The sequence below is a fragment of the Neophocaena asiaeorientalis genome, unplaced genomic scaffold (genome assembly GCF_003031525.2).
Source record: "Neophocaena asiaeorientalis asiaeorientalis breed wild unplaced genomic scaffold, Neophocaena_asiaeorientalis_V1.1 scaffold165, whole genome shotgun sequence".
In the NCBI taxonomy this organism is placed as follows: domain Eukaryota; kingdom Metazoa; phylum Chordata; class Mammalia; order Artiodactyla; family Phocoenidae; genus Neophocaena; species Neophocaena asiaeorientalis.
This window is the reverse complement of record NW_020173918.1, coordinates 1,817,546-1,832,717: the sequence shown is the minus strand read 5'-3', so window position 1 is coordinate 1,832,717 and position 15,172 is coordinate 1,817,546. Positions and strand designations below refer to the sequence as shown.

The window sequence follows — 15,172 nt, the reverse complement described above, 5'->3', positions numbered from 1 at the left end:
GAGGGAGGGAGAGAAGGAGGGAGGCGGGAGGGAGGGAGGGAGGGAGGAAGGAGAGGAGGAGGAGAGGGAGAGGGAGGAGAGGGGAGAAGGAAGAGGAAGAAGATGATGGCGGCATGGACAGCGCGGCCCTTTGTGCCAAAAACTGCACTGTATGCGTAGTAACCCATTTAATCCCAGCACCTCTGATGAAGCAGATGCTCGTAGTTCCATAGTGCAAATGAGGCAGGTACAACCAAGAGATTGTAAAAGCAAATTTACAGTAAGCAAAAAGGTTAGGATTCAAACCTAGGCAATCTGCAAGAGAACGGGCCATTGCTACACATACTGCCCTCAAAACATAGTGATATAGTTAAGGAATGGGAAATTATTCAATTCAAGAAACTTTCACTGAACACCCACAATGGTCCAGGCACTATGCCAGGTGCTGGAGATACGGAGATGAGAGATACAGAGGCTGCAAGGAGAGCCCCCTTCAAGTAGGGAAGACACCACATTTATACAATAATGTTAGATATGATCTAGAAAGGAAAGAGAAATTGATTCTGTTGAAGCCTCAGGATTAAGACATCTCAGAAGAGATGATCACAGATGAGGGTTTTATAAAATAAACTGAAGCTCTCCAAGAATATTTGGAGATGTGTGAGATAAGAGAAAATATATATGGGTCTCTGCCTCCCATGCCCGTTCCTGGCACAGAGCTCCTCAAACCCTTGTAATTTCCTAGGTGATAAGAGCACTGGAAACATCCCTTGTTCTAATATTTGTCTTTGACCCTGACACTGACCCAGGTCTCCTTAAACTCCTGTAAATTCTTAAGTGGTAAGAGCGTTAGCAGCATCTTTTGCTCTAATGAGGTAACCCTGGTGGGCTCCTGGATGGGGGCTGGTCACCAGGAAGACCAAGTCATGCTGAGAACCCCCACCCCCACCCATCAACACTTCTGCAGAAAAGGCAGAGGGCCTGGAAATGCAGTTAATAACTGACCATGCCTACGTAATGCAGCCTCCATGAACATCCCAACGGTATGGGTTCTGGAGAGCTTCCAGGTTGATGGACACGTCCACACCAGGAGAGTGACACACCCCGACTCCACAGGAACAGAAGCTCCTGGGCTCAGGACCCCCCCAGACCTCGCCCTAAATACCTCTTCAGCTGGCTGTTCATCTGTATCCTTTATCATACCCTTTAATAAACTAGTAAACGTAAGTAAGCGTTTCCCTGAGTTCTGTGGACCACTCTAGCAAATTAATCAAACTCAAGGAGGGGGGTCTTTGGAACCTCTGATAACCTGGGCGTGTGAACTGGTATCTAAAGGCGGTCGGGGGGCATGGCAGTCTTGTGGGACTGAGCCCTTAACCTGCAGGATCTCGTGCCATCTCCAGGTAGATACTGAGCTGAATTGTAGGCTACCCAGGTGGCGTCACAGAGAATTGCCTGTTGTGAGGGAAAAACTTCCACACATCTGGTGACCAGAGGTGTCAGAAGTGAGATGTTTTGTGTGAGTAGTAAAGGAGATGCACAGGAAAGAGAAACACAGAAGGAAGGCAAGAATGGAGGTTTTCCCTATACAAGATGAAAGACAAGCTTTTCAAGCAGAATACGAAGCATATACAAGGCCGTGTATGGAGGGAGATCTTTATTATTGTGACGGTGCTGATGTAGCAAAATAAGAACAAAACGGAAAAACTGAGAGGATGGTGAGTGGAGTCAGGAAAGAACCTGGGGAAGGAAAGGCAATTTCCAGGACAGGAAATAGAGCAGGTAGAGCTACAGTGGTGACTGGGACTGGTCAGTTAGGCCCAACTGTTTTCTGTGCAGCAGACAGTCCATCTGGAGGGGAAGGGGGAACGGGGAAGTGGGGATGGCTGATGTCTTTCCAAGGATGAACCAAGAAAAACACAACCAGTAGTGACCATTTTGTCATGTAGAGAAATATCGAATCGCTATCTCACGCGCTTGGACCTAACAGAGTGTTTGTTGTAGGTCAATTATACTTCAATAAAAACAAACAAAACGTTGCTAAATCAAAAACAACAACAGCAAAACACAACCAGCTACCTCTAGGAATGTGAGGCAGGAAGCAGCCAGGTGAGCGTTCCCTGACTCAAAGTTTAAAAAGTTGGAGACCACAGGCATACCTGAAAATTATTCTCTACTCTGAAAGCATTTCACTTTAGAACACCAGAAATCAGATAACTTCTTTATCTTAAAACTTCCAGAGTACTATAATACACATACAGATGAACCCTGAACAACGTGGGGATTAATCTGCGTGTAACTAATCGTCAGCTCTCTGTATCCACGGTTCCTCCACTTCCACAGATTTAACCAACTGTGGACCGTGTACTACTGTAGTATTTACTGTTGAAAAACATATGCATGTAAGTGGACCCGGGAAGTTTAAAGCACATTGTTCAAGGGTCAACTACATTTTTAAATGCAGATACACAACAAGTATTAATTCTAACTATGTAAGGTACCATGGGGCAGCAGAAGTATTATAGACACAGTTAAGTAAATAAGATATACTATACCTTTAGGTGACAATGAGGTTTTAGATAAATTTAAATGCTTTAATCCCTTTGGGAGTTTGGCAAACTGAATACTTAAAGACGACACACCTGAGGAAGAAAGGGAAAAGGGGGATTGTTAGAATTTTTAAGTTGTTAGGATTGCATTTGTTTTACAATGCCTGAAAGTTAACTTTGATTCCAATTAAAGTGATCGTTTTTTCTTTCTAATGTTAGACACTGTTTTCTAATCATCTACCATCATGCCTCCTTTACTTTCAGTCCTACCTATAGGGTAAGAGAAAAGCACATTATCGAAACTTTACCATTAGAGATGTTTTTCTTTGGATCAAGTATTATCCTCTCCGCATAGTGCTATTTCAAATGCAAATAGTCTTGGGAAGAGTGATATAATTTCTTCTCTTTTCTTTTTAACCTGTGTCTTAATGAGCTAATCACTCTTCTGGGTGAACGGATGCATGCTATTTAATTATTGTCAAGAAAAGCAATGTGATGTTAACTATTCAGATAACAGCTTCACTTTAAGCAGGTGACTTCCAATATTTAATTGGCTTATGGCTAACAACCTCAGACAAAGCAACAGAGCATGTTTTAAACCACCTTTAACCTACGTTTGGTAACACAAAATTAATCCCAAGGAGTTTACAGTAATAAAAATCCGGGGGTCTCTAAACTTAATGGCCAGAGTGGGCTACTGTGAAAACCAGCTCACTCACCCAAGGACTGTAATGAATGTAGACTCTTTTCTGGGAGGAAATAAGTTAATAGATGAACGTATGCTCTTCCAACAGGTCCTTCAATTGACAACCTCCTGCTGTATCTGAGTTATCACCTTCCCAGGGGGCATGTTTTGGGAAGAATCCTAAAACACTATTAACTGTATGGTCCCAAACTCCAGGCACCAATAAGGAACAACCGTGCTGGCTGCTGCCCTGTCACATAACCCCAAATTACATATAAATTTTATCAATTAATACGTACTACTCTAGAAATAACCTAAACGTCATTCAGCTTGATGAAGCTTCTAGACGGGCATTTCCCCAAGGATGGTAGGGTACTGAGAGACCCTACCTATCTCCCACAGCATTTCCAAAATAAGTTTGACAATCACTGGATTAAATAATGTTAAACAGGTTTTTTAATTAAAAATATTTCTAGAGATTTGAAAATGTTAATCCATAATATTAATTGCAGAGAGGGAACAGGACTGATATTTAGTCAATACATTCTTGTAAAATGTACTGGGGTGGGAGGGGAGAGAGGAAAAAGATGGAGAAATTTTGAAAACTTTATTAATCCAAAAGTCAAAGAAAGAGGAAAAGGGAACAACAAAAAAAAGTGATAAAGAGAAAACAGATATACAGTAGATTGTCACACAAATAAATCAATAATTACATTAAATATAAATGTACTAAGTATTCAGACTAAAAGTCAAAGATGGATTAGCTAAACAATAATATCAGATGGTTTCGAGAGACACACTTAGAAATGCATGTATTCCAAAGTGAACCTAAAAGCATGGAAAAAGATACATGCTGCAAATCTAACCAAAAGAAAGCTAGTTTATCTGTAATAATATAAAACAAGTTAGATTTTAAGAAGTATTACTAGAGATAAATGAGATATTTCTTTAATGAAGATGTAATAATTTTAAATCTGCACAATCTGAACATCACAGTCTCAAAATATATAAAGTAAATCTAATGGCAAAAAAAGAAAATACATGTATTATTATACATACAGATGTGTGTGTATACACACACACACACACACACACACACACTCAATAGAGGGAGATTTTTAAACACATCTATGTCAGTAGCTGATAAATGGACAAAAAAAGCTATAAAATATACAAGATATCAAGAGCATACTGAAAAAAATCTATTTGATATATTTAAAACACTGTACTTAATAACTACAGAATATATTTCTTCAAAATACACAAGGAAAATTTACCAAAAGTGACCATCTACTGAGTCATAAAGCAAGTCTCAACAAACAGTATATTCCTTAACTTCTGTGAAATCATACAGAGTATATTTTCAAACTATCAGTATGTTCTCTAACTGCTACCATTACTATGGAATTAAGATAGGAATTATTTTAAAAGTTACAGTTAGAAAAATCTCCCAATAATTAGAACTTAAGCAATATATTCCTACATAACAAATGAGTCCAAGAAAAAAAAAATCACAATGGAAATCTTTTTTAAATTTTTATTTAAATTTTAAAAATTATGACATCAAATTTTGGGGATACAACTCAAGCCCTCCCTAATTAGAGTGAAGTCTATATTCCTAAATACATATGTGAATAGAGAAGAAAAGCTGGAAACTAATTATCAAAGTATCCATCTCAAGATGTGTAAAAAAAAAAAAAAAACAGCAAATTTATCTTCACTCCATCCCTATAAACAGAAGGAAAGAAATAACAGAGAGAAGACATCATTAAACAGAAAGCAGTCATAAAATAAGTAAATTTAACAAAGCTTGTTCTTCAAAAAAAAAAACCAATAAAATTAATAAATCCCAGCAAGACTTTAAAAAAGAGAGAAAGAAAAGGATCAAATCAAATTATATGAATCAGAAATGAAAACAGAATGCCAGTAGCGATCCTGCAGACACTACAAATAGAACTGAAGGGTATAAAAACATCTACAGATCAAAAAATGTATCATTTTAAAAGAAATTCCACATGAAAAATACAACTTGGCAAAATTTACATAAGAAGAAATAATCTCCTCTATTTAAGAAAATAATAAATCTATTATTAAAAACCTCTCAACAAAGAAAAGCAAAAGAAGACAAATATAAAAGAGTATGTATTATATAATTCTATAGTGGTGAGGTTCCAGAATAAATAAAGCTAATCTATCATAACAGAAGTCAGAATAGTAGTTATCTTTTCCAGGTGGTAGAGGGGAAGGGTGGGGCAAAACAAAAGAGAAGCTTGTGTAGTGCTGGTAATGTCCTATTTCTTGATCTTTGTAGAGGTTGCATAAAAGCATCCTCTTTGTAAAAATTCATTACGGGATTTACAAACTTTTATCAATGTACATTATACTTCAATGAAAAAAGTTACTTCAGAAAACTAGGTACGGAAAATAACAGAGGAGAAAATCTAGATGTCTGTGGGTGGCAATGACTTTTTAGATACAACAGCAAAGGCACAGTCCATGAAAGAAATCATTGATAAGCTGGACTTCATTAAAATTAAAAAGTTCTATTGGTTACCAAGGAGGGGGGAAGGATAAATTGGGAGATTGGGATTGACATGTACACACTACTATATATAAAATAGATAATAAGAACCTACTGTATGTCACAGGAAACTACTCAACACTCTATAATGGCCTATATGGGAAAAGAATCTAAAAAAGAGTGGCTATACGTATATGTATAACTGATTCACTTTGCTGTACAGCAGAAACTAACACAACATTGTAAATCAACTATATTCCAAAGAAATTAATTTTAAAAGATCAACAAGTTCTGCTCTACAAAGGACAATGTCAAGAGAATGAGAAGACAAGCCAGAGACTGAGAGGAAATCTTTGCAAAAGGCACATCTGATAAAGCACTGTCATTCAAAATATACAAGAACTCTTAAAACTCGACAGTAAGAAAATAAACAACCTAATCAAAAAATGAGCCGAAGACCTTAATAGATATCTCACCAAAGAAGATATACAGGTGGCAAATAAGCATATGAAAAGATGCTCTACATCATATGTCATCAGGGAAATGCAAATTAAAACAACAATGAGATACTACTACACACCTATTAGGATGGCCAAAATCTGGAACACTGACAACATCAAATGTTCCAGGATGTGGAGCAAGAGGAACGCTCACTCATTGCTGGTGGGAATGCAAAATGGGACAGCTGCTTTGGAAGACAGTTTGGTGATTCCTGATAAAACTAAACTTAATGTTACCATGTAATTCAGCAATCACACGCCTTGGTATTTACCCATAGTAGTTGAAAACTACACGAAATTCTGGAAAAGGCAAAACTCTGGAGACAGTAGAAAGACCAGTGATTGCCAGGGGTTGGGTATGGGGGTGCATGGGGAGGAAGGATAAACAGGTAGAACACAGAATTTTTCAGGCAGTGAAAATACTCTGCATGATACTATACTATAATGAGGGATGCATGTCATTATACATTTGTCCAAACCCATTAAACACCAAGAGTGAACCCTAATGAAAACTATGGACTTTGGGTGATTACGATGCATTAATGGAGGGTCATCAATCGTAACAAATGTCTTAACTCTGCTGATGGATGTTGATAACAAGGGAGGCTATGCCTATGTGGGCCCAGGGAATATACTAAATCTCTCTACATTTCTCTCAATTGTGCTGTGAACCTAAAACTACTCTAAAAAAGTTAAGTCTTTAAAAAAAATTAGGTATGGAAGAGGAAAGGACACCAGATTCTTATTTTAAATATTGACAAGAGTTATCATTGACTACTCATGACCAATTCTTTCACGTATTTTTTCACTCAGCAAAGTATATGCTATGACAATGTTTAAAAATGGATACATATATCCCCAAATCATGCTGAAAATATCTGTTAGATCAAAGTTAAACTTCAAATTTGTTTCACTCAGGTTGACTTGAGTTGTTTTGCTTTGTTCTTTGAGAAAATGATAATTTCTAAACTTTCAATATTTTCTTTTGTGTCAGACACACCTGGAACACCACATAAAATTGTAAATGCCTACAACCAAATGCAAGGCCAGAATGGAACAATTATTTTACACTACTGGTGACACCCACCCATCTGTTCATTCCTTAATCATAAACTTCCTTTTAAAAAGGAAGGTAGACAAAAAAGAGTAAATAATCCAACAATACTTTTCTCTAGAAATAGAACTATCACACCCTAAAGTAATGAAAGTAATAAAACGTGAAGCCCCTAAGTTAGAATAAAGGTGAAGAAAGTCATGTTTGAGCATTTATTTTAAACAAAGAAAGCAGGATTCAAGGTAAAAAGGACTAAAGTCTCAGATACAAGACTGTTCAGTTAAAGTATTTTTTATCTAATCCCAGACTAAGTTACTAGCTTCTTTTTTTCTTGATGAAATGTTTTGTTTTAGTTTCCTAGGCATCCACAACTCATAAATATATTATATTTCTTCTTTAAAGAAACACCCTTGCTAAGTGCTAATGGAATGAAAGGCATAACTGGGGCCAGTACTGTTCAGTTTTTTGAAAATGAAAAAACTAAATTCACTTTTGATAAAAACGTAACAGATTATTACACAAAGGGTCCTCCACTCTGGCAGACTTCAGAAATGGGGTCTTGGCAACATGAATGAATTGAGGGTGCCTGGCAGCCAAAATCTCAGGAAACACAAAAAAATTAACCTGCCTTGTACTTCCTGAAGTCAGTTACTCAATAGTGCCATGGAAGAAACTGATCACCAAGAAAACATTTCCCCACAAAGAAAGGACAGAAGAGACGTTTTCAACCTCTAGCCAAAACTATTCAATTCTGCCCCCCAAATAAAGCAAAACTTAGCCTTCAGAGCTGTGAATTAAAATGAAATTTATCACCAAAAGCTTTCATCTGGAGACTTTACTGGATGAATAACCCTTCTTGTAATTTATTTTTGTTTTACTATGTGTCAAATTTAGAAGAAAAAAATGGTCGAATTTTTATTTCTCCTTTCAAAACAAAACTATTATCGAAATATTTATGACTAATAAAAAAGTAATTATAAAATGTTTAGAATTATAATTTGCCATCTGATGTAATTAACTTCCTAAGACAGGAAATTAAATTTGACATTGCAGTTTTAACCCATTAATCATGCATGTACTTAAAAGCCTATGACAATAACATATAAAACTCTAAAATTTTGATATTCTGCAATCAGTGTGATTCACATGGTTGGAAAAAACGGTTTAAGGTGGGTCCTGGTTGACCGGAAGCATAATATTAATAATTTAACAAAATCCTGCTATGGAGTTCTAGCAACGTGATACAGGGAAACAAAGGACCTCTTTCTTGTCTGTTAGAAAGCATATAGATTTGACACTGTAGATATCAGAACACAGGTGAGACTTAAAATCTTTAGATTTCTACTAATTCCAATGGCGTCCCTGGAGAGTTCAGAAACACTAAAAAAAAAAAAACAAAGTAAATAAAGAAAACACAATGGAGTATTTCAAAAATAAGACTGAGAGAGAGAGATTCAAGAACTAGGAATATAGGAATAAAAGACTAGTGGGAAAAAACTGTCAACACACTTAATTTTTGAATGCCCTAAAATCCAAATCTATGCAGTTTTAAAAATACTGTTTTACCCTGTATAACCATAAAAATATCAATTAAATATGGCTGAAATCATGACTCTAAACAAAAGTACTTTCTGCTGAGTAGCTGTCGCACAGAAACCTGGCCTCTTTAAATATCAAAGTGATTAAGAAAATGCATTGACGTGCTATGGAAAAAGCCAATGTTTTCCAAATCGCGTACACAAAATTATTTCCTTACACTTCCAAGAGAAATCTAGACAGCCAAATCAGAAAATCCCAACCACAGTATAAAGGCTGATTGATTGATCACTAAGGCAATTCTGAACAAGAGTCTGTCAGTACTAGGTATGACTCTGCAAACTTTCCCAAATTATGTAAACATAATGTATGGTTTCCTCATCTCTAAAGGGGAATAATAACATTTGTGCTATTTAACTTCACAAGACTATTTTATGAATCAAATATGGTAGTAAAAGTTAACACTTATTGAGAGTGCATAGTATGTGACAGGCGATTCTTATGGCTTTTATGTGTATTACCTCATTTAATCCTTAGAACACCGTTATGTAGGAGGTGCTATTATTATTTTAGAGATGGGGAATCTGAGGCATAGAGAAGTTAGGTAACTAGTCCAAGGAAACTCAGATGTAAAGTAGAGAAGCCCAGATTCGAACCTATGTATTTTGACTCCAGAATCCACTGGTATACACTGAGATATGAAAGATCTACAGCACCCCAAAATGTAAGGGACAATTCTAGAATCTATTTATCTTGCCTCATCCAGAAAATCAAATCAGAGCCACCACCAGATGGCTGGAGAAAAAATAAAATATTTGGGTGCTTCAGGTCAACATTTCCAAAAGAAAAACACTCCAAGACAGGATTCTAAATCATCTTTAAACAGAATAATCCAATTTAGAACAAAGTGAGGGGAGGAAATAAGGACAGACATTCCTGATGAGGCTAAGATCATAAAATCTAGGATAACTGGGACGGGTAACTAGGGAGAACAGAATACAGAGCTTGTGACATTTAGGGAAGGAAAGTGTGTGAAATGAGCAGAGAGAGAAGAGCTGCATTCCCCCAAAACACTCAACTTTGATCCAAAAAGTCATCAGACCCAAAGGATTAGTCACGAGGTGATGACTGAAACACCCTGGTTCAGATACTGGGTCAGCCCAGAGGACTCACCACAGAACTAGTTAATGAAGTTCAGCTAGAACAGGGAGTTTCAAGCCTTTTCAACCATGACCCACATAAAGAAAGAGATTTGTCATCATGATGCAGGAACCTCATACCAAAATAAACACATACACATGTAATAGAAAACTAAAACCCAAATTTTCCTGAACAATGCACTCTGATATTTTCTATTCTATTTCTTTTTTTTTTTTTAATGCTTACCAGGTCTTGACCCACAATCTGAAAACACACTGGGCTAGAAGGCCAAGAGCAAGCTGGGGCGCAGGGCCGGCCCCACAAACAGGATAAGAGAAGCTCCTGCCTGTGTGTGGTCCGTTCACTGCCCTGTGGGGCTCTCGCAGAGCGGAAGCAGGGCATCCAGCATTGGAAACGTTGCCCATACACACTACACCCCTCCTACTAAATCATACTTCAACCTCCTCCACCCCAAGCCCCTTAACAACAGAAGGCTGCCTGTCCTCTGCACGTGAGCCTGACAGGGAAGCTGAGCTGTAAATATCAGGGCTTTGCTGCATCAACTTTCATATCACAAAGCAAGGAGCCAAACTTCCTCTCTAGAGTTTCCAAATAAGTCCCTGAAAGAATGGTTCAGGTACAAAATCAAATTCCACTTGGTGCTTAAATTCCTCAGAATTCGAGGCTGCCAAACTGCCTTGTGTTTCTTTGCAATTCCTTGTAAATAATCTTCCTGGGCTCGGTCTCTCTTTATAGACTAAACAATTCAATTGCAAACTCCTCCCCCATGCTTTTTTATTGTTTTCCATTGAAAAGCTCAGAAAAAAAGTCATGAAGATTTTTCCCTATTTTGAAGTTTCTATAAATATTTTACACTCAGTTGGATTTCTTGTGGACTTTCCATCCAGGAGCAGAAAAGCTACCAATCACTTTCAGATATTTAGCCTGGATGAAAAAAAAGCCTGTAAAGAATTGGTGTTCAGGAGGGTCAGCCCCAAGAGTGAAAAAAGGTGGGGGATACAGGTGTTGGCAATTGTCCCAGGGCACCGGCAAACACAGCGACGAATGAATTAGAGGGGGCAGAAACGTGTCAGGAGCGTCAAAACTTGAATGTAAGTGAGCAGAAAACACCCCGAAGAGTCGGTATCTACGCACCAAGCTGTGGAAAACATCCTTGGAAGGATTCATGGTTCTAACACCTGGGAACAGACTGCAGGTAGGTGAAAAGATGCACAAAATCAGGTCACACAGGTAGGAAAGTGGAGCAAAGAGGCAGGGGAACGTCATCTCTGAATACATGCTCTGACTCTGTACAAAAGAAATCTCTATAAACTTCACCATGGTTTTCAACTGCAATTTAAAAACCACAAAAGGGAATTCGATTAAATGAAATCAAATTTAAAGAAAATATTTATTGATTACGTACAAGGTCTTAGGCTAGATGTAGTGTGTCTTCGAAGGTTAGGAAAGAATGACGGACAGAAGTAGGGAAGAGAACTAAGCTGGTGGAGAAACATCCACATCTAATTACAGTGAGGCAGAATGAAGGAAGCACTGTTGCAGGAGTTTAAGCCAAAGGAGAGGGTCCAATAGACAAGGCTGTCCAGTAGGGCTCCACCTCAGGGCATATGACGCACATGACAAGAAAGATGAAGGGCCTCAGACTCATTCTGCCCCTCACTGCCTCCCAAACCCAAACAATAACAAGAGGTCTTTGGGGTCTGGATTCTTCAACTGAGCGTAACGTTTCTGGGGGTTCAACCGTGCCTTAGGCAGGATCACTGCCACGTTCTCTCATGCTACTGAGTAGCGCTCCACAGTACAGATACACCATATTTTGTTTATCCCCTCACCAGTAATGGGCATTTGGGTTTCCACTTTGGGGCGATCATGAATAACACTGCTATCAACATTCATTCACGAGTCTTCTTGTGGACATACGATTCATTTCTCTTGGTAACACCTAGAAGTGGAACCGCTGGGTCATCAAGCAAATTTGTGTTTAACTTTTTTTTTTTTTTTCCGCGGTACGCGGGCCTCTCACTGCTGTGGCCTCTCCCGTTGCGGAGCACAGGCTCCGGATGCGCAGGCTCAGCGGCCATGGCTCATGGGCCCAGCCGCTCCGCAGCATGTGGGATCTTCCCGGACCGGGGCACGAACCCATGTTCCCTGCATCGGCAGGCGGACTTCCAACCACTGCGCCACCAGGGAAGCCCGTGTTTAACTTTTGAAGCAACTGGTTAACCAGTATCCAAAGAGGCTGCCCCATTTTACACTCCCGCCAGTAATGCATGAGTTCCCATTTCCCACATCCTCTCCAACACTTATGTTGATTATAGGCAAACTATTGGCTCTGAAGTGGTATCTCAATGTGGTCTGAATTTGTGTTTGCCTGATGACTAAGGAGTGTCCCTTACTGCACTCTGGATTTCACATCCTTAGCAACTGGCTTTTAACAACTACTGATTTTGTCCTGTCAGTAGAGAAAAATGTTCGAGTCCCTTCCATCTTAAAAACAAAAGCCAAACAGCCCTCATGTCTATAAAAGGTGATCTATAATGGTTTCCACTTTGTTATAGTCACCTCTTTGTGGCATTCGACTAATAGAACAGTTGTTTTTCTTAAAGAAAAGACTAAACCCCAGAGAAACTCCTGTTGCAGGGATATGTATCCATTATTTTCAGCTTTGCCCTATATATCTATGAGAGTGTCTTTCATGTGAACTAGTTTTCCAATTCAGTCTCAACCTTCCTTTAGGTTCACTACTTCAGAGGCTGTGAAGTTCCTCTCCGAATGTTTGTTTGGAAACCACATGGGTGTCTTTTTCAATGAAGAACAATGTCAATATCAGGAATAAAAAAGCAAAACTGAATGTCTATATCAGTATCTTCAGCTCAGTTTAATAATTAATCCTCATCGAATATATAACATCACAAGATGAAAGGCCCTTACTCAACAATGCTGGAAAACACCTGCAACAGATAATGAAAACGAACTATTCCCTCTAGAGACAAAGCTACTTCATCTTAAACCTCATCCATCAATGTCCTCCCACTGTGAATTCAAACTCTCAAGTTTCACTTTCTAAACCTACTGACTCTTCCCTCTGCTCACACAAACTTGTAATGAAAACTTCTTTTGCCTCATCATGAAATCTAGTCCTTCAACTTCTCTCTATTCTTACATTCAAATCTTGTTAAAAATTTAAAAACATTTGTGATGGTCAGAATTGTAAGATGGTCCTCAAGATTCCTGCCCCCTGGTAAACACACCCGCTATAATTTCCTCAAGTGTGTGGGCAGACCAATGAATAAGCTGGGATATTATGAATGTGATTAGGTTACTAATCAGTCAACTCCGAGTTAATCAAAAGGGAGATTGGGGCTTCCCTGGTGGCGCAGTGGTTGGGAGTCTGCCTGCCAATGCAGGAGACGTGGGTTCGTGCCCCGGACCGGGAAGATCCCACGTGCCGCGGAGCAGCTGGGCCCGTGAGCCATGGCCGCTGAGCCTGCGCGTCCGGAGCCTGTGCTCCGCAACGGGAGAGGCCACAACAGTGAGAGGCCCACATACCGCAAAGAAAAAAAAAAGGGAGACTGTCTTGGGTGGGTCTGACTCAAACAGGTGAGCAGACTGAAAGAAAGAGCATCAGAGAGATGTGCTTCTGCTGGCCTGGAACGCGAGGCAGACTGGCATGAGAGGAGGGGACTACATGGCAAGGACCTAAACACAGCCGCCAGGTGCTGGGAGTGGTCCCTGGCAAGCAGCGAGCAAGAAAATAATGACCTAGTCATACAGCCTCAGGAAATTGATTCTGCCAACAACCAGAGAGCTTGAGGAAGACCCCAGGTCACAGGTAAGATCACAGCCCCAGCTAACAGCTTGATTTCTGCCTCATGACACTGAGAGCCCACCTAACCTCTACCCAGACTTCTGACCCCAAAACACTGTGTCGTAATAAATCTGTGTCACCTTAAGCTGCCAAGTTTCTGGTAATTTGTTACCCAGCAATAAAAAACCAATACAATAGTTTAAAAATAATATCCTCTTTCCGAGAAAGACAAATAACCATATCACTTATACGTAGAATCTAAAATATGACACAAATGAACATACCTACAAAACAAACAGACTCACAGACATAGAGAAGAGACATGTGGTTGCCAAGGGGGAGGGGAGGTCGGGGAGAGGGATGGACTGGGAGTCTGGGGTTAGTAGATGCAAACTATTTCATCTGGAATGGATAGACAACATGGTCCTACTGTATAGCACAGGGAACTATATTCAGTATCCTGGGATAAACCATAACGGAAAAGAATATAAAAGAGAATGTATATATGTGTATAACTGAATCACTTGGTTGTACAGCAGAAATTAACACAACACTGTAAATCAACTAGACTTCAATAAAAATAATAAATAAAAATAATATCCTCCTTTCGATCTGGGTCACTTCAAGAATAGCTTATCAGCTGATAAAATTGTAGCACAAGTATTTTCACAAAAGGGTGGAAAGAATTAGAAGCCAACAAGAGCATCAGCAGCATTTATAACATAATTACAGCTAAGCTTGACACTATTCTTCAGGCATGGCTCAATTAAAACTCCCTAATCCTCTTACAGTTCTGGCATCAAAGGTCATGTAAATGTTACGGTACCTCGATCCTCCAGTGGGTTGCCAGCAAGGTTAATCGTATGGAGTCCTGAGTTGGGATTATGTGCTAGAGCACTGGCCAGTTTTTGTGCAAAATCTCTGCAAGTAAACAAAACAGTCAGATGAAATAACACAAAGTGTAAAACTGCTCAAATAAAAAATTTAAAGCTAGGGTGAAATCTAAAAAGAGAAAAGCATTCTTTACGATATTAACCTATATATTTGTTAAGAACCAATCTATTTACCCTAGTTCATATCCTCATTAGAGTCTGTAAAGCCATAGCTAGAATATGGTTCATCTTGATCAGTCAAAATCTCATTCAAAAGAGAAAAGAAAATATATAATTGCCCCTTTAAAGACACACTGCAGGATGCTACTAGTAGTACTATTTGGCTCCTTCATGACTTAAAAAACAAATCCTGAACTGAACCTGCTTTTCATGAAAAGTACAGTAGGCTATTCACTGTATCAGTTCTAATTTCATGCAATAATCATGAATGCAAAACTGACTGCCCTAATCACTGAAGTTAAAGGCTACAGTTGCTAGCACTATATC

The 15,172-nt window shown here is 38.9% G+C and overlaps 1 protein-coding gene across 3 annotated transcripts in view; it reads right to left on the bottom strand.

Annotated features, from left to right (window-relative positions):
* The window catches only part of CARMIL1 (capping protein regulator and myosin 1 linker 1), a 319,600-nt gene that overhangs the window by 129,035 nt on the left and 175,393 nt on the right, over positions 1 to 15,172 (bottom strand). For all 3 annotated transcript variants that reach the window (XM_024751952.1, XM_024751953.1, XM_024751954.1), the window contains exons 11-12: positions 14,620 to 14,714; positions 2,535 to 2,621 (exon numbers count right to left, since the gene is read on the bottom strand). In XM_024751952.1, coding sequence (XP_024607720.1) covers positions 2,535 to 2,621; positions 14,620 to 14,714 — 182 coding nt within the window. The remainder of the gene's footprint in view (positions 1 to 2,534; positions 2,622 to 14,619; positions 14,715 to 15,172) is intronic.